This window comes from Crocodylus siamensis, chromosome 2 (genome assembly GCF_052110815.1).
Source record: "Crocodylus siamensis isolate JL-2025a chromosome 2, ASM5211081v1, whole genome shotgun sequence".
Classification (NCBI taxonomy): domain Eukaryota; kingdom Metazoa; phylum Chordata; order Crocodylia; family Crocodylidae; genus Crocodylus; species Crocodylus siamensis.
In genome coordinates this window covers 193,390,537-193,414,322 of record NC_143396.1, presented here as the reverse complement: position 1 = coordinate 193,414,322, position 23,786 = coordinate 193,390,537, and the positions used below count along the sequence as shown (strand labels likewise).

The window sequence follows — 23,786 nt, the reverse complement described above, 5'->3', positions numbered from 1 at the left end:
AAAGTCTCTGTTCTGTCCAATTCAGTGAGTAGTCACCCTCAGTGTCCCCCATGCTAAGTGTCTACTGCTCACCAGTGGGCTCCTCTTCTATCCTTTTCAAAGTATGTTTATGAAAAATGGGGAAAAGAAACATGTTTAAAAGTTTTGACTTTTTGATGGAGAAAAGGCACGTGTTTCTCTTTCATTTGGAAACTGTAAAAAGTAGAGGTGCACCAATATATCAGTCCATATTGTATTTGCACCAATACAAAGAAAATTGACATTATTGGCAATTGGCTTTTTTCGCTGATGTGGGCAAAAAATGCCATGTGTATGCATGCAATCACAGCATGCACGTGGCCAGCCTGGCAGTTTGGAAAGCAGCATCTTGCTGGTAAGTCTATTGGGGGCAGGGGGGAGGGCGGGACAGACCAAGGCCTCTGCAATGAGGGAGGGAGTGGGGCTGGGGCAGGCACTGCCCTGCCAAGACAGGGGACTGAGCCATGAGTGACTTGTTTGGGGGGTGGAGGGTAGTTCCTGCTGCTGTGCATGCCCCCAGGATTGGTGTGTGGGGTTAGCGCAGGCTGCCTACTGCATGCTGGGGCCAGGGGCAGTGCCAGACTCTTCCTGGCAGGGGGGCTGAGCCAAAGCTGCGCTTAGGCCAGGCAGTGGTGGTGCTGGGAGGGGGGCTACTGGACCCCTGTAGCACCCCCCCGCCCGAGAGCAGTCGTGGCCCAGCCCTCCCTGAGCCCAGAGCTGCCAGAACCCCCCCCCCCCATGCAGATCCTGGGGGTACATGCCCCCATGCCTTCCTCCAGGCATGCACAGCAGGACCCCCGCCCAAATGCCTCCCAGCTGAGTCACTCATGACTCAGTTTCCTGTCCCAGCCCCAGCCCCAGTACCACTCTCTCCCTCACTGCAGGGGCCTCAATCTGCCCCCAACCCATTCCTTCAACCCTGCCCCTTCCCCCCAACTGACTTACCAGCTGGACGCTGCTCTCCTAGATGCCAGGCTGCATATCAGCAGTTGGATCAGTATCAGCCAATATGCCTTGTTAATAATCAGCCACTGGTATTGGCCCAAAAAATCTATCAGTGCACCCCTAGTAAAATTAGCTAGATCCAAAAAAAATGTTTGCTCCCTGACTGAAAACAAACCTAATGAAACATCAATTAGAAGAAAAAAAATATTCAACTCAAAGTAACCACTTGTAATGGAACCAACTCTAAAACTTCGGGCATAGCCACAATGACAGTGAGGATGACACTATAGCTACATGCATCTCAGACACAGACATAAGTTTGCAAAGGAACTGCCCAAAAACTTGCTGAGCTTTCAAAAATAGGATCAGAGAAATGCACAGGTATGAGACAGCTTCACAGAAATCTACAAAGGCAAACCATGTTTCTTCCATTTTGCAGTTCTCATTATGACTGAGGAAGCAAAACTCATTGTCCCCCATCTTACAGAAGTCTACCCATCTGCTGCCTTTGGGCAAGTCATATATGATTATTCTTGTTAATTATCATGGACTAGATGGGCAAACAGATGTTGTCTGGGCTTTCAAGTTTTCTTGTCCATTTACAAAGCCACATGAAGCACAAAGTTGATGCCTCAGCTTCAAAGTACACAAATTATTTTGTAGTTTAAAGGTGCTGTTTTACCCATCTTATAACAAGTATAATATGTATGCTCCAATGAAAGTAACACATTCAGCAAAGAACGTGCTATTATATTGAAGGATTCTGTGAATTAAGAATAAAAATAGCAAGAACTTCTTTACTATATTTACTTGAATCTAAAAATGAGGGCCCTTCCTCACTTAACTTTCTGTTCCAGCTCTGGTTCCTCCAGCCCCAACCTTTCGCAGCTGGGAGTTGCTGCTTTCCCCTGGCCAGGGTGAGCTAGGCCATGGCTACTGTCGAGTGCCATGACTTGGAGCAGAGTGGCAGCAAAAGCTAAGGGGGGGAGGAGGACAGAGGAGAGCAGGTGGTGAGGTACCCTACTCCCCCCTCAAACCCCGACAAGCTGAAGGAGAAGAGTAGGGAGGGAGCAAGATGGAGCGGGTAGGCAGGGTGCTGCAGGGCAGACACATGCATGTGGCAGAAGGGCACATAGTAGGGGATAGATGAGCAAGGGTCAGGGGTCTGGTGCCTCACCCCCGCACTGCTGCTTTCTCTAACACAGCAGTTGCAGGGAGGGGGATAGGGACATACATTTCAGATAATCCCCCTTGCAAAATAGATTCTATACATGGAAAACAACAACTAATTCAAAGGTGTCCTAGTACAACCTGAAGGTAGAATTAATTTTGATTCATTTCAACTGTGTATTTTAACTCCAAAAAATGTATTTGTGTTATTACCATCAAGTATTTCTAGGAAGACCTCCCAGTTGCTTGAAATATTAATATCTTCTTCATAAACATGATAATCGAGGAACACAGTGCCTGGGTTCTTCCAGGTTTTCTTTCGTAAGCGAAACCTACAGACAAACATATTTAAGAAAATATTAGTTTTTTTATTAATAGACAGTACTCATTTTGGCTATTAAAATTCAAGGTCTGAAGACTTTATTTAAAAGAGATACCACCACTCACTTCAGAGGCCTGCATGTAGAAATGAACCTTTCACCTAACAATATTAGAAGTCTATTAGAACAATGTTAAGAAGCAGAGGATTCTCTTCATCCAGGGGTTTTAAGAATTTTCCTCTGCAACATGTAAAATTCATCCTCTAGGGCAGTGGTTCTGAACCTTTTTCAGTCAATGTACCCCTTGGTCTCACAGTGAGACTTCATGTACCCCCTTTCAATGGGAAATTAATTTTTTAGGCCTTTCAACCTGCGTTAGATAATATATGAAATATATCTCACGTACCCCCTGGTGAGACTTAACATAGTCCCTGGGGGTACATATACCCTTGGTTCAGAACTGCTGCTCTAGGGCTTCCTCTAGCTATCTGACTACTGCATGCAATGCTCCCTCTAAGGAGCAGCCGCCTCGGTCCATGAGTGCATCGCCTTGGTCCGGCATGGGACACTTACCAAAGGGGGCTGAGGGCTGGAGGCCGGGGCCAGAGGCTGGAGCTGGGGGCCGTGGCTGGAGGCAGGAGCCAGGGGCTGGACGCCGGGGACTGGAGCCAGGGGCCAGTCACTGGAGGCTGGAGCCGAGGGTCAAGGACTGGGGCCGGTGGCCAGAGCCTGGCACGGGCTCCACCAGCTCCGGGGAAGTGCTCTGATCCCTCACATCAGGGCCGGGGAGTGAAGCACTTCCCCAGAGCTGGCAAAGCCAACAGTGCCAGCCTCCATCCCTGCCTTGGCTCACCTCAGGGAGGAGCCGCTGCCTGCCCCAGTGAGGTTCTTCTGGCTCAGGGACAGTGTGGGACATGCCCCCGGAGGCTGTGCCAGTGGAGCCTCACTCCAGGCAGGCAGTGGCTCCTCCCCGAGGCGAGGCAAGGCAGAGATGGAGGCTGGCCCAGGCAGCTGGTGTGGGCTCTGCCAGCTCCGGGGAAGTGCTCCACTCCCTGGCTCTGATGTGGGGAAGCAGAGTACTTCCTCAGAGCCCGCACCAGGCTCTGGCTCAAGCCTCTCCTGGTGTGCAGCCTTGAAAAGGCTGCATGTGGCTGCACTTTTAGTTGTGTGCAGCCATGCATGGGCGCACCTTAGAGGGAACCTGACTGCACGGGCACAAGCTTGCTGGCCTGTGGGGAAGATTCAGCCTGTGCAGTGGTGTCATCCAGCCCACAGAGCTCCCAAAGGGCTTGGAAATTTGGCAGCAGAGGAACAGTTATAGTGTTAATCGCCACTTCCTTGCTGCTGAAATTCCAGACCCATGGGGAGCCCCACTGGCTGGATAACATGGCCTTGCATACCAGATCTGGCTGGCAGACCATACTGGGTGGTGCAGAAGTCAGACTGGGGACGGACAGGGCCAGATCCAGCCCACAGACCCACCCCATGCCACTCTTCTGACCCTCAGAGGCACAAGGTTGGGCACCACTGGTCTAGTCCCATCTTGCCCTGAGAAATGAGACTAAAAAGTACATGGAAAATTAAGGGAAGAATCTTTCAGAGGTATCCCAGAGGACATGATCCACTAAAATGTTCTGGAGATGTATCTCAGAGAGACTCAAACTCATGGGCTGCTGACAGGCATGAAAAAATCCCCCAAAAAACCCAAGAAGCACCTCCCCCCAAACAAAGTAAAACAAAAAACAAGATTGCAGCACTTTACCAGAAGATGAAGCACATTAGTTTGATCCAGCTCCCCAACGTTTATATAGATTGGGTGCTTCAGCAGGGCTTTTTGGCACTTTTATCCAATAGCTGACTCAGTCTGCTATTAGATAAAAGTGCCAAAAAGACCCAGTGAAGTAAGTGCGTGATCTATATAGACATTGGGCAAGCCAGATCAAACTCTTTTGGGCATGTGCTGAAATCGGCGCAGGATGCATCAAGCTGAAAGTAAAGCACTAGGTTTTTTTTTCATTTCTGTAAGCAGCAATGGTCTTTACAGTGCATTTTTTTCTTTTTCAAGAAGTACTGTTTCTTAGAACAAATAACATTTCTAGACAATAGGACGGTACCAAAACTGAACTGCAAATCAGATGTGATCCAATATCCTCTGGAAATAAGGCACTGCAAACAAAGGTATTTCCTTATAAACACCAATCCTGGCAGAAACTTTTATCACGGTCTAATCTTTGATATTCAGTTTGGATATAAACACAACTTACTGCTGTTCCAAAAAATCCTAAATTAGTTTGTTGATTATATTAATATTTTCTGACAGAAAGGGTTTCTGAGGGAAGGGTTTCAATATTTGTAGCAGATCCCCTTGGCTTCTGAGACCTACAAAATAAAGTACTTTTTAAAAGCTGCCTTTAACATAACAATTTCAGCCTTGATTTCACTGTCCTTTACCTGTCAATGGTTAGATCCAACCCACACTGCTCTCTGAGCTGAGGGAGTAGTTCCTCTTTTGACTGCCGAACAGTCATTCCTTTAGCGAAAACAGCATCTAAAAGAAACTTGCATGGCTGCGAACATAAATAAGAATGGATCAGAATTAGAGTTAATTTGGGGGGAGGGAGAGGGAGAAATGGGGGAGAAATAAAAAGGAAGGGGCACATGTATTGCAATTTATAGGCCTAGAATCAACAAACATAAAAAATAATAGTTAAGAACTGTTTGTGAGCAGGCTCCTCTTCTAAACTGATTCAAGATAAACTTAGTGCTATCAAAGGCTGTTATAGACTTCACACGCTCCTGCTGATATTTAGGAAACTCAGGAGGCAGAGATTGTCTTGATCTTCCACTCAAGGTCAGAGAGAGCACCAAATGAAGGTCAAGAAGGAAATTTCCTCCCCTACACCACATTGGCAAGGACTTGTGGGGGGGAGGGTGTCTTCTTCTGTAGTGAACTATGGTCCTTGACTTAGGACACACTGTGCATATATTAACCAATTTCTTCTCTGTCATTGTAATGACCAGGTACTGGCAGTGACATCATCTCCCCTGCTTTTACCTACATTTCAGGAAGTGTCTAGTGTTTCTGGCTTTATGCCCTTCAGTTGCCCTTCCTCAGGCCTAAATTTTAGACTTAAAAATATACAAGGTAACTCACCTCTGTTTCATTTACCAAAAGCTGGTACACTTTGACTCTATACTCCCCCTTCTTAAGTGCTCTTCCAAGTCTAATAGTTATCTACAAATTAAAAAGTTCTGTTAGAAGCAACATTAAAGGCAAAAAGATATTTCCTTTTAAACACTACATAACACTACCAATGTAACAAAGATTCAATGAAGTCATGAATGTTATCTGACAATTTACATGCAGAAGTTGCCAATTCATAAAACATAACCCAATCTATACAGTTCAGTCTACATTGTTATTAAAAACCATGGTTTAAAAACCTTGTTGTCATCAGAAAATGATGAAAGTGTTTCATTCAGCCGAACACTCTCAAACTCTTGATTGCTGGCATAGACGCGAAAGACCTTGAAGTGAGAGGATGGAACTCCAACAAAGGGCTCCAAGTGTTGCTTGAAAGCAGACAGTGTAATTCTTTTGTCAACATGCACCATCAACCCTAAGACCAAAAAAATCCCACAGAAGTGAATCAGTACATTGTGCTGCAAAGGATACAGATTTTGCCTACTCTGCTAAAAAAATTCATGTACTTATTAAAGAGTTACTTGAACTGTCAGTGCTTAGCAGTCTAAATGATGAACCAGACCCCCATTGCTATTTTATCTATCCTAGGTGCTTCTGTCTATCATTTCTGCCTACCCAGGACTGTTACCGAAGAAAGAAGCCCACTTGCTCCCACTCTGCATGCAACCAAGCCCAGCATTTTGGCAGGGCAGATGCTTTAAAGGAGCTATTACTGTAACCCCCTAAAGTGACTGACAATTCATAGTACAGAGAGGTAGAATCTTTAGTAACCTTAAAAATGTTTGCATATTGAGACCCCAGTGAAGGAGATCATCATCTCCATTTTACAGATAGGAAGCTTAGACATACACCAGGTCATGTTTTAAAAAACAATCACGTCCTTTAGGTACTCAACTTTGTGCCTTCATCACTCGTGAAATAGAAGCCTTTCAAAATCTAACCCTGAAATACTTGCCTAGTCTCAAATTAAGCAGGCACAGGACCTCAGATGCACCTAGATAGCATCACTGTACAGCAGAACATTGGGAGAAAATTCAGGAAGGAAGAAGGCATTTTGTTATTATCTGCCTGTATCAGGTTTTATTTGTTTAATTTTGGAAAAACACCAAGGACTGTAGGAAAGTTCAGACGATGAACAGATTAATTTTTAAAAATTAAGTTACATATGGACATTCTTGCAGAGAAAGGAAAGAGATTAAGGAAGAGGGTATGGAAGGAGGCGTTGGGCAGTATTGAAAGGCAGCTGTAGAAGTAAAAGGGATAAAAATAGTTCGGGTGACAGAGTGAGTCATTCACTTGCACTCTACCAAGTGCACCAAGATCTGGTGGCCTGTCGCTCTAGAAGAAAAGCTCCGAGAGCTGCTTTAATTAAAGTGCCACTGCATCTTGTATATCAGCATCCCTGTGCTTAAAAATGGCGGTAGGGGCACTTGAACTAAAGCTCTTTCAACGGGCTTTAGTTCAAGTGACCCTGCCACCATTTTTAAGTGCAGGGATGATGATACATGAGACGCAGAAGGTTGCTGGAATATGGTAATTGTCATGCTCCAGCAGACTGATTAACCAAGTCTACTGCCTCTCCCCATCCATCCCTCATGCAAGGGAGGACCTGGGAAATCTCTGCCCCAAAAGGTGTCTGAACTACTACTACCTGACCCCCCACAAGATTTGGAGGGCTCATTTTTCTAGGGGAGCCTCAGCCCCTCTCCTGACCCATATTCCCTCATATGAACTGAATCAAGGGGCTCTGTGTTTTATAGGTATCTCCTTGTCCTTCCATTTAAGAGCTGGGATCTGGGGAAGGGTCTATCATTCCATAAAAGCATGGTAATGGGTACAGAGGGTCTGGGAAAATGAGGTGTTTTGGTGATCCAACCCTGCTGGGGAATGAAAACCTGTCTCCACATAAGCCAGAAGGGAAGACTAAATACAACATGGTCAAACAGCATTCCTACTGACATCAGGTGAAACTGGTAAATAATTAAGAGAAGCAGGATTTGTCCTCTTACTTTCAGAGATAAAAACATTATTTTCTTGGACAGATCCTCAGCTGGTATATTGTTACACCAGCACTGGACTCCATGACCTGCAACAATGTAAGGATCTGACCTCGTGCAAGAACCTAGACTTTATCATTACACACGAGGAAAAGCAAAGAATGATGTTATTAATTCAACTTAAATCTTTGTGTAAAATTACAACTCGAATTAAATTTCTGATAACACACTATTTCGTGGGAATGTGCAGGTTTACAATGTTAAAATGGAAGTAACAAAATATACAGTGAAGTGGAATGAGACTAGAAAGATGCTTTCAACAGTTTAGTAAACAGTCTCTGATTAAAAAAGAGCAATTTTCTTATTCCAAGAAAGAAACATAACTCCAATAGTTCAAAATTATTTTGCTGCTGCATTAGGTAATAGGTATTTTTCCTTCAAAAGTAACAATTCATACAATTTAAAATTAATACTTCTGTTATTTGTCCCTATTCATAAATTTGAAGATTCCCAATTTATGTTAGAGAAAAGAACTCTGGTTTAGATTTTTGCATTAGTTATGATTAAACTTCTTTAATTGTGGCTTTCACATTTTATGATATATGCATATAAAAGATAATCATAATTTTAAAAAAGTAGACACAGGAATATCATCATGTGTTTTACAAAATATGAAAAGCCTGGATAACGTTAAAATACCTGGATCCAAATACACACCTAAAACTGATCTACTATTCTCGGGCTAATGAGGCTGTATATATACTAAAGCTCCAAAGATCAAAAGTGTCCTTGGCCTTTGAGTTCTGCTTTAATTACAAAAATTAAAAAAATAAAATAAAACAAAACAACAACAGATGGTTTCAGAATTGTTGAGAGTACATTGTAGCTCAAACAGAAATAGTAGTGGTATTGTGAGCAAACAATGCACAAAGAATAACATTAATGATTTAACATTTTTTTCCTTTGCTGAAAAAGGTCATGCTGTTCTCTCCTCCACCAAAAAACCTATTTTCAATATGCAGCAAAACAAAAAAACCCATCAGGTATTATATTCAAGGATGTGAAAACTAGCTGAAACGTACTTGTGCTCTTCACTGAGAGACTTCACTTGGCAATAATTTAGTTTGTGTAAAGTCAAGTCACAATTACAAGTGAACATGATAATGTGTATTGCCATATTTAAGCATTTTCAAAAAAGGCTGATTTGTGTTTCAATACTTTTCTGACAACAGAACATATATGTTTGTTAGCTAAATGTATTAAGTTAAATGAAGCTGAACAAAATGGAATTGATACCTACATTTCTGTCCTTCTCCTGAACCTTCATCTGCAGCATAGGGTTCTGCCTTGAAGTACATATATTGCGCTTCTCCTCTACTCTTGCCACTTTCATCATATTCGCTATCAGTTCCAGAATCTTCTTCAGCTGTATCCCAGGTGTCCTTTTTTCCTTCATTTGCTTTAGATCTCCTACTACTTGTGATACTATGAGAATCAAGTCCATTAGCCAAAGGGATGGGGGCATTTTCAACATTACATAAAGTGTCACTGCTATGACTAGAACTAAGAATATCACTGTCCACAGAACTTGTGCTCCTATCATTATTCACATCAGAATCCGATCGCTCCTCTGACTGGAAGTTTTCTGGATCAGAAATCTGAATTTGGTTTTCAAGTTCTCTGTGTTCTGCTGATGCTGAAGAATCTCTCTCATTCAAAGGCGACTCAATGTTTTCAAAGTCACTTGCTTCTGTGCTCTTGCTGCTGTCTCCGTTGTCTCCCTCCTGCTGCTGCTGCAGTGACAAACTTTTGAGTTTTTCAGTGCTTTCTTCTAGGATAGCCTCTACCGATTTCATATTATCTACAGAACCTTTTACTCTTTCACAAACTTCATCCAAATTACCTGAATCTCCACTAGCTTTCTGGTAAACTGTTCTTTTAAACTGAGATCCAGGAGACTGTTCTGGTAATGAAACATACAGTCTTATTGTATTTGCATGACGATCCAAAAGTTTCCATAACTGAGAATCTGTGTAAGTCAGGTGGCGATCCAAAGACTCTGAACTTTCAACAAACACCTGAACATAAAATCATGTGGTTATACTACATATCCATGTTATTAAATAAAATTATAAACAGCAACATACCATACATAGTAAAGACATAAAATTCTGAAAGCATTAGAAAAAACAGCAGTATGTAAAATCTATTCCAAAACTGACCCATTTTTAAATGCCAGTTTGGGAAAAAACTTAATATAAAAATAACAAGAACTCAAGAATTAAATTGTTTAATTGTGTGTGTGTGTGTGTGTGTGTGCGTGTGTGTGTAAAAAAATAAAAATCTCATCGCATTATCACTGATGTTGTAGAAGAATTGACAAGGCCCCTATTAACCTTATTTATCGACAAAAAGTTTGCATGTCACTTCAAAATGCACTCCCCTAATATTCAGAAAGAATTATACTGCATTACACATGCAGTATAATTTACACAACCTACATATGTGATGTGAGTATAAGTACTTACGCATTTGTATCTGTGATAGACACAAGAAGAGGACAGATACTGACTTCCTGGAAAGCTAAGTCCTAGGTCTTAAAATTTACTCTATTGCTTAATAAACTGCAAGCCTTTAAATATATACATGATTCAAGCAATACCATAACTAAATTACATCTTAAAATTCAAAAGACCGGAAGGGGGGGAAAAAGAGTGATGTTACCTTCACTTCCTTCAGTGCTTCCTTCTGATTAAGAGGGCTTGATGCAACTCATTTTGGAATCAGTCAATGCCATTCTTTTGCTCAGCCACAGAGCAACAAAGCCTTCACAAACCACTACTGATCCAAGAATGACCCCCACCCCCAAAATCCCTCTGTAACCTGACAGCTGAAAGCACACTGTGTTCCAGCCCCTTGTTAGAGAGCTGCACAGGTGAGGGGGCTTCCCCAGATGGAGGCTCTACAGCACTATTCCTTGGGCCACTCCTACCCTGAAGGAAGCCCAAAAGTGACGGTTTGTCTTCTCTTCTGTCCAGAAAGGGGACAGGCAGTCAACAGGCAACCCGCCTTGAGTTTAAAAATCACTGTGTGCAAATGCAAATGGGCAGCATGTACAGCATTTAAAACCCATGGGGCCTTTGTGGGGGAGGGGGCAGGTGGAAGGGGAGGCAGGGCATTTAAAGTCTGCAAGACTGGGACCTGGAGCACAGATAGCCTCCCTGACCCTGCAGCTTTTGATATCCCCACCCACACTGATCAGATGGCCAAGTGGGATGGCATTTAAAACCTAAGGCACCAAGAACTGGGGCAGGCCTTGGCTGCACAGGCTTTGAGTTTCCTGCATGTGCCACCCACCTGTGTGGCAGGAAAAGCCAGTGGGCACTGCTTTGAATGTCATGTGGGGGGCAGCTTCCCCCATGTGCCACTTCTAAGAGCCAGTCCCTGCAGCCCCTGGGAGCAGAGCAGAGTGAACACTGGGGTAAAGCCCTGCCCCCCTCCCCCAGACTTGGGACTGCTTGTTTGGGAAGAGGCAAGGAGCAGCAAAAGTCAACAAGTGGTTAAATGGAAGAAGTGCAGATTTCCTGTGCCAAATTAAAGTCCCATCACTGAAGTAGTAAGGACAATGCTACGGATACTATTGAAGTTACGGAACTGCTTGACTTAAGGTACAGTAAATATTTATGACAGTAGTTACTACTGATAAAGGCTTCCCTTGGTGAGCTAGTACATTAAAAGAAACTGGATGCAAGATTAAAAACCAAAACGTGCCATTTGTATTAAGTTCAGCAAGACATTTAAAAAAGAGCTGTACTTGCTCTCAGCATGGGAACTGTTTAGGGCCTGAAGTAACAATTCACAATATACCAGTCTGTCAAGATGCATACCACCTTTGGTTCCCTAAGCTGAGGATGTTTTTATAACCTCTCATCACTAACACTGGGCTTCAGGGACTGACTACATTGCAGAATGCTGGCATGCTCTACTTTGTCATGTCTATCTAGTCTTGTGTACAACCATAACTATTCATACTATAACATTTACTAGCTCTCAAACCAGGCATGACATAAAAATTCGGAAAAAATGAAGTAAACTGAGGCCCCCTCTACATGTTGCAGGTATTGCACAGTTAACTGGTTAACTGTACAATTACCCTGAGACTAGCTACATATGCAAAGTACTTATTATGCTGTAGCAGACTGTCAGCTCAAGGTGTCTGGTGGCAGGCTGTAGGCTGGTAAGGACTACAGACCAGCTGCAAGCAGTGAAACCCGATTACAGGCTGCCTAGGACTGGCCAGCTGATCCAGATAATGAGTCAGCCCACAGGAAGTTAAGAAGGCTCCTGGGGAAAGGAACAATAGAGAGACTTCAAGAGAGACCTCAGGGAGAATGTTAGACTTCTAGGAGGAAGAGGCCAGGACAGGAAGACAGTGAAGAGCTGAGAGCCTGGACAGGCAGACAGCTGGGAGTGGAGGGCTGAGAACCAACATAGGCAGAGAGCTGAGACAGAGCCAAGAGCTCAGAGCTGAGACACTGACAGCCTGGAACAGAGATTGGAAAGGGAAGAAGCCAGCAGGTCAGCACAATGTTGCCTGAGGACCATTCATAAAGTGCCTTTCTCCTGGGAGTTGACCAGAGACTGTGTATATGGTTAGACTAAACCAGGTGTTCTGGGAGAAGACCACATGTGGATAGTTTGCACAGTGCAAAGTACTTATGCTGACTGAAGCCTGCTGGGAGGGAGCCCATCCTGGAGCAGCGCAGGTGATAACTAGAGGCTGTGAACCTGTAAAAGCACACTGGAGGACTGTGAGTGAGCTAGTCAACCCTAAATCCACTACAATGCCATAAAAAGCTCCAACCAGTTATAAAGCTAGACCTTGAAAATACATACTAACTTAATAGAGGGTTGCTATCAAGCTTTAAATTAGCATATGTAGCTTGGTCTCCCTTGCAGTTAGGTGCACCATGCCAAGCCAAGGCTAAGAGATCTGCAACTAAGGGACCCTGAGTCCCAGACTTCACACACCCCTGGGCCTGGGAGACTGCAGCTGCTTTGATCTCCCAGCCCCAGGGGCTTCACAAACCACCAGGGCTGGAAGATCACAGCAGCTGCATCTCACCTGCAGGGGTGTGTGGTACACCCCTGCAGCTGAGTGCCCCTCAACTGAGGTGGCTCCCAGCTAAAGGAGCTTGCTGGCATGGCAGGAGGCAACATCATGTGGACTGCACATTAGATCCCATTGCACCTTTATCTGCAAATGTAGAGGGGCTCTCATAAATATACACTATTATTGTATGGAATGCTAAATGTTAGTAGTAACTAGTATCAGTTATAAACACATTGGAAAAGAATGATTTAAGAACAGACATTACCTTATTACTTCTAAAAAAGCCTTCTGCTTTCAGTGTTTTGTTGGCAACATTGAGAAGACGCAAGTCATTGTAGCAACGTTCTAGCACTACCCTCATTGTTTCAGCAGGCAGGTAAGTAGCCTACAAGGCAACAAAACAAAATTGCATACACTTTCATAAATAATTGTATGCTATTTCTCAAACAACCATGAGGGAAAAAGTAACCTGGGATGATGAAACTGGCTGATTGAAAATGATGAAGGGGTAGTGGGGGAGAGTGGTGGGTAGGAGAATATTGAATTATTTATTTCCTCCTTTCTATTCTATATTGATGAACACAAGTTACTCGTAATAAAATTAGAGAAAGTGGTAAACTTAGAACAAAACAAAAGAGAACATCAGTGGTATACAATTCACTTGTGCATGAAGTCTGAGTAACAAAGTGACATGAGTTTTAAAAAAGCTGGATAAGTCATTAATTGCTAAATATAAGATGAATCAAAACCTCTCCTTTTGTACAGATTTTAAAAGTAAAACTGAGAAGTAAATTTATTTCAAACCTGAAAAGTGAACAAGTTCAAAACTGTAGGTTGGGGTTTTTTTAACCACCTTCTATACTAATTAATGCAAGAAAGAGTTAATACTTAAAACATGTTATATAGGATCCAGTACCACTTAAAGAGAAGAGCAGCACTTCTGCAGAATTGTATGTTGTCCCCATATTCAGCACACACTAACTGGAATTTGTGCATGAGTACTCCGATACACCATTACATTTATTTTCTGTGCTGGACAACATTTCTAGGGCTTTACACAGCAAGAAGGGTAAGAAGCAATCCAAGGCTCTCATCCTTTATGTTTATATTTTATTGAGTTTTCATAATTCAAAAGAATTCAAAACTTGACGAATTAAAATTTTACCTTTGAAATAAGTTGTTTGAATTCAGTAACTGTCTGGTTCAAATAGGCTCGGACACTGATAGGCGGAGCAACAGATTCTGTCTTTAGGTCAACCACATGAACCTTTACCATGACCTCTATGGGGACAGAAGGAGAAGGAGAAAATGAGAGATGAGTCAGTACAAAAAATTCCGAAAGTTTACTGCTTTTAATGTCCTATTTAAGAATATAATTAAATGTACAGAAGGTGAGGTAACTGAGCAGCTAAAGTGTCTTGTAATGGATCCAGAGATGTAAATTTAATCCCTGTTTCAGATTTGTGCTGCAGGCAGCCTCCAGTCAAGCCAGCTGTAAAAGATACCTGGTCATTTGAGCTGTGTGCTACTGGTTACAAGAACTAACATACCTTACCAGCACTCTAACCAATGGACTCTCTAGGCTCAGAAACAGGCAACCAGTTTAAATGTCAAGAGGGCAAGAAAGCCATATAGGTGACAATATAGAAATGCTGACCATCCTTTTGATACTGCAAAACATCATCTACGTAAAACTGTGAATTAGAAAGGCTTTGAAAATTGCAGGAATTGCTAGAATCCACAAGAAAAAAAATCATTTTTCTCCTACATTCATATAACAAACTTTTTTTAAACACTGAAGAAGGTTTGTTGTTTTTTTTCCAGTGTAGGCCATACATTATTTATTGAGCCATTTGTAAAGCCTTCCTCCTTACCACCAGGTTTATAGCACTGGAAAACTTGGTCAGGTCTTTTTGTTTCTAGAAGTAGGTCAAACATGTAGGTTGATTTGACTCCTCCAAGTAAGATTCCCATTGGCGTATCCTCTTCACCTTCATATGATCGCTCCAAATAATCATGGAATTCATCATATTTAACAAGACGACAACAATCCAAAGGAACAGCTTCTTCTAAATCCATTATCTGCAATTCAATTGCAGAAACACAGTATTTTTAAAAAAACGGCACAAACAACAAACACATTTTGCCTATATTCCATGAACATCCTAATCATGCACATTCAGCTTTTAGAGTATAATATAACAGTCCCTCTCCTATACCAAACTCTTTGCTCACAAAGTATTTAATATCTTCCAATATCATGACCTTTGCTAAAGCGATATGTGGCAGGAAGTGTAGATTACAACACTGCAAATGCAAAGGTTCATATTAAGGATCTTTCCCCTTCTGTTATTAGGGCATAATAGCTACAACCCTTGCTTTTCCTCATGGAAAGAGACTGAAGCACAGAATGCTACTTCAGCCTTTTTGAGAAGGAAGGATGAGTCCCATGATACAACCACTCCAAATGAGGTTGTTGTGAGTATTCACAGGAGTTGCGCATCTAGGGGTCACGACTGCCACTTTCTGATTCGGAAGCCTAACTCTAAGCTCATTCAAATGTTCGAGTGGACTGGAGTTTGGAATAATTACTATTTGATAAAATAGTTAGAAGACTTCATGATGAGACTGTCTTCTGCATATGTATCAGTATTTCTTTTTACAGTTTTATTATGATTTTACTATACATTTTCATAGTTCCTTCAAAGTACAGAGATGAAAGTAAACTCACCAGTGGAAATTGGGAAAAATTACCGTGTTTACACAAATACAAGATGAGATTTCCCACTCCCAATCCCTACCAGCATGTGGGGAAAAAGCTCCTTATATTATATTTGCATATAAGCAAACCTCATTAAGCATATTGTCTATCATTAAACTGCAGCCAAAAACAGCATGTGCTCAGTAATGGAAACCTACTATAAAGTTGATTAAATACAGCCAACATGAACATAACTATAAAACATGTTATATATTGGGCAAACATATTAATAGGAACCTACCACAAAGACAAGTTAATGCAGTATACCCAAAGAAGATAAAATGAAAGTGCCCATTGTGCGTAGTCCCCCTCAGCACAGCCTCTTCTTCAAGTCATGGTGAACCACTACAATGAATACATTTAGGTTTCCTCTTCACTCCCACTCTCTCTCCCATTTCCAATGATTCCTGTTGCTTCACCAACCTTAAGTGCTTGGCTAACATCACCAAACAGGACCCGTCACCCCCTCTCAGCCTGTCGCATATGATTACTGTGGTCCTGCCCTCCATGAGTAGAAGTGGACCAGACTTCCCTGCATTTCATCTACATATACATTTTTGGAGGATCCTAGGACTCATGACAAGAACATGTGGCTAATTAGCAGGTGCGGGGAATGCTGGTCTGGAATATACATATATACAGAGCAGCACTCAGCTCTGGGGCCACCATGGCTTGAAACACTTGATTGCTGAAGCCAACCCAATGAACTATATGACACATCATGAGCCTTTTGGCTTTAAACTAACATCATACATAGTTTGTACTGTATCTAAAGTAGGTTTCAAAAGTGCTGCTAAAAAAAGTGTGTTTATAGAGTACCTAGGCTAAAACTTGCAGCACTTTCAAAAAAGGTGAAATGTGTCAATTCTGGATGAACCAAGTCTTTGGGTACTTGTAATTTGCTTATGTCTACTTCAAGGTCAATGTTTTCACATTCGCCCCTCCCTTCCATGTGCTCAGAGAGAGCAGGGGCTGACACTAAGGAGGGGGGGAAGGGACTGCAGGGAGAAGTTGAGATGACAGAAGGCAAAGTGGCTACCTGACCCCTCAGATTTATTTACCTGCAGTACCAGTGCAAAGGGAGTGGGACAAATGCAAAGGTAAATCTCCAATAATTAGAGAAAGTTATAACAAATTTATAAATTTTCCATATAAGGAATCTAATTATTAAGGGGGAGGCCATCTTATATCTGAATAATAGGGATAAAAACACAACTGTAAACTTTATAATAGGAACATGTGAAACTACTTTTTTAAAAATACAGGCACCATCTCATTCCAGTTAAACTCAGTTAGGGACAATACTTTATAATAATGATCAACAGCAACTTTGTCAGAGGTTACAAAAGTGAAACGCCTAATGCTACTCTGTATAAAAATATCTGGACAGACAGAAATAAGCATGAAAGTATATAATGAAGGAAATGCAGTAAAAATTCACCTGCCTGTTTTACTGTATTGTTATAAATGATACAGTACCTTGTAGGCTATTTCTACTGCTTCTTTCAGTGTTTTGTCTTTATGAACTTCTAATTTATTTTCCATCATTATTTGTTTTACAGGATGCATGCAGAACAATTTTATCTGTAATGTAAAGCCATCAATTAAAAGAATAAATCAAGTCTCTCACAAATTTACTTTCAATCAACATATTTTAAAATGGAAACGTGCTTATATGTTATTTACTTATCCTAAAACAACAAAATATAAAACATAAGGTTAATACTATTTCAACTAGAGAGGTTACTACAATAAAACACTAACTTTTCATTTTTTTACTTGTTTAAAATTCTGTTATTCAGCTGATTATACAATATTGTTACTCTGGCTTCCAATTCAAATACAAAAATGTGAGTTTAAAATTAATGCTAGCCATCTACTATATACCTGACTCAGGCATATAGACTCTTAGTTGTAATGAGTTATTTGTAATAAAGCATATTATTTGTATTCCACAAGACTCATTGTGGTATGGCAGTCATTTGCAATATAGCTTTCAATCCTTTTATATAGAAATTTATAGATCCAATGTTATGCAAACTGGAATTCTAACCTTGCAAGTATTGCGCTCAATTTCACGTTGCCTTTTTTCTTGCTCTTCTAACTCTCGTTCTTTTTGTACCAGGTGCTTAATGTGCTCTGGATATTCATGTGCTTCAAGGAATTCTACCAATAAAAGCATATTGAAGGTAAATTCTGATTCGAATGATATACAGTATAATTTTAAGGCACTTTATGTACACTCTTTGCAACATCACCCTAGTAGTCTAACACAAACTTTCATTTCTTATTTTACTTTTTCATGAATCCACTCTGTTCCTCTTTTAAGTGTAAATGGAGCTGAAGTCAACATGACTTTACCCTTGCACTGTACTTTAGCAATACCAAGTTAACAATGGCACTATACTCAAGCAATACCAAGTTAACAATGTAATATGGTTAACACCTAAAAATTAAACCACCTTCCTTGATCTACAACTATCACATAGGCTCCAGGGAATTGGATACATCATTTGTCACCTTTAAAAATTAATTCATGTGTCACCACATGGTAGGTATGGACTAGACCTAGTCAGGCAGACTGCTAGAGATAATATCAAAAGGGTTATAAAACTGAAAATCATTATTTGGGGGAACGCTATCTAATATACCTGCGTGACAACAAATCTTTACCAAAATAATTTTATGTTAATCAATATTGCAAGTATTGCTGAACTTCAGATTAAAACACCAAAGAGTTATTGTTAGTTCTTATTGGGGGACTGAACCAATATTGATCATTTCCAAGTACTGTATCACTTTTGTGTTCTTTTTGAAGATTTAATATTTTATCTATGCATCACAAATATCTTAAACTGACAGTATCCTATTACCACAATATTTGAGCTCTTGCAAGTCAAATTTAAATATTTGTTTCAACTAAGGCATATATTTCTTGCAACAGGCCTGAAAATCCCTTGACTTCTTAGAAATGAATAGGTTTCATAGACATTTGTGCTGGAAGGGACCCTGGAAGATCACTGAGTCCAGCCCCCTGCCACAGAGGCAGGAAGGCAGCAGGGATCATAGGATCCCAGCAAGATAAGCATCCAAATGCATCTTGAAGACAATCAAAGTAGGTGCTTGAACCACTTCCGGCAGCAGTCTATTCCAAACCTTGGGGGCTCAGACAGTAAAGAAGTTCTTCCTTATGTCCAGCCTGAATCTGTTGCGGCGCAGTTTACGACTGTTTGATCTTGTCTTCCCTTGGGATGCTCTGGTTAACAGATATTTCCCCAGATCCTGATGAGCAGCCCTGATAAATTTAAACATGGCCACCAGATCACCCCTGAACCTGCGCTTTCCTAGACTGAAGAGCCCCATGGCTCTCAGCCTCTCCTCATAAGGTCTGTTTTCCTGACCTGATCATGTGTGTGGCTCTCTTCTGCACTCGCTCAAGCTTCTCCACATCCTTTTTGAATCATAGAGACCAAAACTGGACGCAGTACTCCAGCTGTGGCTTCACCAAGACCAAGTACAATGGGAGAATGATGTCCCAGGATTTGCCTAAGAAGCATCTATGGATGCAAGCCAGCGTTTTGCTTGCTTTACTAGCCGCAGCATCACATTGAAGGCTCATGTTCATCTTGTGGTCAACCATGACCCCAAGTCACAGGTTCATAGTTTCTAGGGTCAGAAGGGACCCGAGTAGATCACCTAGTCCGACCCCCTGCCATGGCAGGAAAGAGTACTGGGGTCAAATGACCCCAGCAAGATGTTCATCTAACCTCCTCTTAAACACCCCCAGGGTAGGAGCCTGCACTACTTCTCTTGGAAGTTGGTTCCAGACCCTAGCTGCCCTGACCGTGAAGTAGCGCCTCCTGATATCTAACCTAAACCTACCCTCTGCCAGCCTGTGACCGTTATTCCTGGTCACTCCTGGCGGTGCTCGGGGGAACAGTGACTCCCCCAATGCTTGCTGATCCCCCCTGACTAGTTTATAACAGGTCACTAGATTCCCCCCTCAGCCTTCTCTTTTGGAGGCTGAACAGGTTCAGGTCCCGTAGCCTCTGCTCATAGGGCCTGCCTTGCTGTCCCCTGATCATACGAGTGGCCCTCCTCTGGATCCTCTCCATGCTGTCGACATCCCTCTTGAAGTGTGGCGCCCAGAACTGGACACAGTACTCCAACTGCGGCTTGACCAGTGCCGCATAGAGGGGGAGGATCACCTCTTTGGACCTGCTTGAGATGCATCTGTGGATGCATGCCAAGGTGCGATTGGCCTTCCTGACTGCCTCCCCACACTGCTGGCCCATGTTCATCTTGGAGTCAATGATGACCCCAAGATCCTTTTCCGCCTCCGTGCTGACAAGAGGGAAGTTCCCCAACCTGTAGGTATGGTGCCGGTTGTTCCCCCCCAGGTGCATCACCTTGCACTTGTCTGTGTTGAAACCCATCCTATTCTCATCCGCCCTCCCTTGTAACCTGTCTAGATCTGACTGTAGCCTGTTGCATCCTTCGTGTGCCCACGTCCCCCCATATCTTAGTGTCATCAGCAAATTTGAACAGGGCGCTTTTTACCCCCTCATCCAAATCACTGATGAAGATGTTGAACAGTGCAGGCCCGAGGACCGAGCCCTGCGGAACCCCACTGCCCACGTCCTTCCAGGTCGAGAAGGACCCGTCCACTACCACCCTCTGGGTGTGGCCCTCCAGCCAGTTGGTGACCCATTTGACTGTGTGGGTGTCTACACTACAGCCCCCCAGTTTCTTAATGAGAATGGGGTGAGAGACAGTGTCAAAAGCCTTCCGGAAGTCCAGGAAGACTATATCCACTGCTACCCCTGCATCTAATGATCTGGTGATCTGATCGTAAAAGGCCACCAGGTTGGTCTGACAGGACCTGCAACTGATGAACCCGTGTTGGTTGCCCCTAAGCATGCAGTCCCCTGCTGGCCCCTCCTGGATGTGTGCCAGCATAATTTTCTCAAACAGCTTGCCTAGGATCGAGGTAAAACTAACCGGCCTATAGTTTCCCGGGTCCTCCTTCCTGCCTTTTTTGAAGATGGGGACCACGTTGGCCCTCTTCCAGTCCTCCGGTACCTCACCAGAGCACCACGAGTGCTCGTAAAGCTGTGCCAGGGGACTTGCAATGACCTCGGCCAGTTCCTTTAGAACTCTAGGGTGGTCCCTTTAGGAAAGTCCCTTTCCTCTGAAGTGCTAACCAGCGTAGCACTGCTGAGCCTATAAGCATGCTGCAGATTTTTTTTCCCCCAAGGTGGAGAACCTTGCATTTTTCCGTGTTGAACACCATCAGGTTCTCATCTGCCCATTTCATGAGCCTGTCAAGATCTGCCTGGATCACCCTCCTATCCTCAGGTATGGATGCTTTAACCCAGAGTTTGGTGTTGTTAGCAAACTTGGCCAGTCTGCTTCTGACACCAATGTCCACATCATTGATGAAGATATTAAAACAGTATAGGCCCTAGGACAGAGACCTGAGGGACCCCACTGGTGACCATGCACCAAGACGATTGGCTTCCATCAACCACCACCCTCTAGGTCCTACCACGGAGCCAATTCCCCAGCCAGCGGATCGTGGTGAGGTCGAGGCCGCAGTTAGCCAGTTTTGCCAAGAGGTGATCATGGGCTACCAGATTGAAGGCTTTTTTTTAAAATCAAGATATATGACATCAATCTCTTCCCCCTTGTCCAGGTGACAGGTCATCTTGTCGTAAAAGGAAATGAGACTGGTCAAGCAAGACAAACCCATCCTGGGTATCCCTTAGGATATTGCCATCAGCTAGTCTGTTAAGGATGGCCTCTTTGATAACCTTTTCCAAGACATTCCCCAGGATAGAGGTCAGGCTGATGGGCCTGTAGTTTGCCGGATCTAGTTTCCTCCCTTTCTTGAGGACTGGGATGACATTGGCCTTCTTCCAATCTTCAGGCACTTCACCAAAGCACCAGGAGGTCTCAAAGATCTGTGCCAGGGGCTGAGCTATGATGCTAGCCAGCTCCTTAAGTACCCTTGGGTGTAAACCGTCAGGGCCAGCTGACTTGAAGGTATCCAGCCTCTCAACATATTCCTTCATGAGGTCAGCTTTGATGGGGTCCAATGTTGCCCTTGCTTTTCCTTTGGCTCCCCACATATCTGAAAAAGGACTTTTTATTGTCCTTGATATTTGTAGCTAGCTGAAGTTCCATCACAGCCTTGGCTTTCCTGATTTGCTCTCTGCAGGTCTGGACCAGAGCAGAGTAGTTCTCCTTGATGGTGGTTCCAGTCCTCCATCCTTTGTAGGTCTTCCTTTCAAGACGCAAGAGGTCAGCCAATTACCTGGAGAGCCAAGGGGGCTGCTGTGCCCTTTTGCTGCCTTTCCTCTGAGACGGGATGGACTTTGCTTGTATATCCAGAATTGTCCCCTTGAGGAGCGACCACTCGTCCTGAACTCCCCTCCCCTTTGGGCTGTGGCCCTTTAGGGCCTCACTGTCAAGTGTCCTTAGTTTGTTAAAGTCAGCTTTTCTGAAGTCAAGGACTTCTGTATTACTGACTGACTTGCCAGCTTTACAGCAGATGGTGAAGGTGATCAGCTCATGGTCACTGTCACCCTGCTTCCCTTCGATTGTTAGGTGGCTGATTAGGTCATCCCCGATTGCCAGTATGAGGTCGAGCAGTGCTTTACCTCTTGTTGGCCTGTACACTTCCTGAGTCAGATAGAGGACATCCACTTAAAAGGGCTCAAAATTTATAATACATATGTAAAATAAGCACAGTTAAGTTGATTGAAAATATTTTTTGCCTTTTACCACCAGTGTCTTTGATTGTTTACTCCTTCTCAAGCATGTTTAATGGACTGACTTAAAAATTTCACCCAGCAGGAAAAGGTCAGGACAATTAACCCATGATAACTGCTCACTTTCCTTCTAAAATAGTTACCAATGATAGAATGTATTACATAAGACCTAATCATTAACAGGTTCTTGCATTCTATGGAAATGATTTTACAGGCCCATGCATGTGTCCACTTTATCACTTAAACACAGCAGCAAGGAATTAAACTCTATGTGCAGGTAAATCACATATCCACAAATAGATGAAACTGCCTTTTGTGATACAGATACCCAACTTTGGTATTTTGGCCTCCTATTCTTTCACCCAGCCAGGAGCACCTCTTTGTCTACAACTGGAGAAGAAGAGGCAACGTCTTATCCTCTTTGATTAGGATTTGGCTGCAAGCTATACACGGTTTAGTTCAATGACGGTGCCATAGCGCTCTGGGGTGCCATGAAATTTTCTTATGGAGGCCGTTCAGTATTAACACTGTTTGGTGTGCAAATACCAACACGTAATTCACAAAGATCAATCCTGACTTTTCCCATAGGAATCCATACTGTCAAAAACATTCTGACCTGCTATGTTCTTTCCAAGTTCTCTTGTCATTTTTTTGTAGTCAAAAAAGGAGTGAAAACTTCGAGCTAGCATTTTCTGAGGGATGCCTTGGGTCTAAGAAGATTGACAACCACTGGTTTAGTCGCCTTGACATAATTCCCATTTCCTGATGGTGTCAAAGTAGGCAACTATAATTTGCATTAGGAAAAGAATGCAAGTTGGAGGTGTATCACACTAGCACATCAAAATCTGCACTGCCTGTCAAGTAAGATTTCCAGGTGGAATTCAAGGTGCTGGTTTTCATTTATAACAGACAAAAAGGTTGGGAACCTGGCTCCCAGCAAGAACACTTCTCATCCCTATGTCATACTCCAAATGCTGAGATATAGGGTGTTTTTGTTTTAAACTTTAATTTATATTACAATCTGCAAAAAATATTCTTACACAGAGAGATGCAAGGGCTACCAAAATATACATGCAATAAAAGAAACCTGGCAACAAACAGTTCCCTCCCTATAAAGGAGCTTTAGTTTTAGAACTAGCTTGCCATGGTTCCCCTAGGCTACACTGGTAAAATGGGCTATTTGATCTACTAGTCATTAGGGAGAGAAAAAAGAAATATGCAGATTATGGTTTTCTATGTATGGTTAAGGTATTTTTAATCCTCTGGCTATACTGGGGAGTGCCATTCACTGTACCTGATTTTTTAAAATTATAATGTCAGGGCAGATACAGTTCAAAGTAGGTACTCAATTATGCTTTTATAAATAAAAATAAAAATCACTAATATAAGTAGGGCTAAATTGAATGCTACTCAGAGTCTCTAAAGAACTTTAAATAGTCTTTAATAGTCTTAGGTGATCTTTCCTTTGTAGAAGTTGACACTAG

The 23,786-nt window shown here is 42.7% G+C and overlaps 1 protein-coding gene across 4 annotated transcripts in view; it reads right to left on the bottom strand.

Moving 5' to 3' along the window:
• USP47 (ubiquitin specific peptidase 47) overlaps positions 1–23,786 on the bottom strand; it is a 105,672-nt gene that overhangs the window by 8,665 nt on the left and 73,221 nt on the right. For all 4 annotated transcript variants that reach the window (XM_090032707.1, XM_090032706.1, XM_090032704.1 and 1 more), the window contains 10 exons: positions 17,583–17,695; positions 17,009–17,113; positions 14,643–14,850; positions 13,934–14,049; positions 13,034–13,153; positions 8,956–9,733; positions 5,898–6,073; positions 5,608–5,688; positions 4,905–5,020; positions 2,347–2,465 (listed from right to left, as the gene is read on the bottom strand). In XM_090032707.1, the coding sequence (XP_089888833.1) occupies positions 2,347–2,465; positions 4,905–5,020; positions 5,608–5,688; positions 5,898–6,073; positions 8,956–9,733; positions 13,034–13,153; positions 13,934–14,049; positions 14,643–14,850; positions 17,009–17,113; positions 17,583–17,695 (1,932 nt within the window). The remainder of the gene's footprint in view (positions 1–2,346; positions 2,466–4,904; positions 5,021–5,607; positions 5,689–5,897; positions 6,074–8,955; positions 9,734–13,033; positions 13,154–13,933; positions 14,050–14,642; positions 14,851–17,008; positions 17,114–17,582; positions 17,696–23,786) is intronic.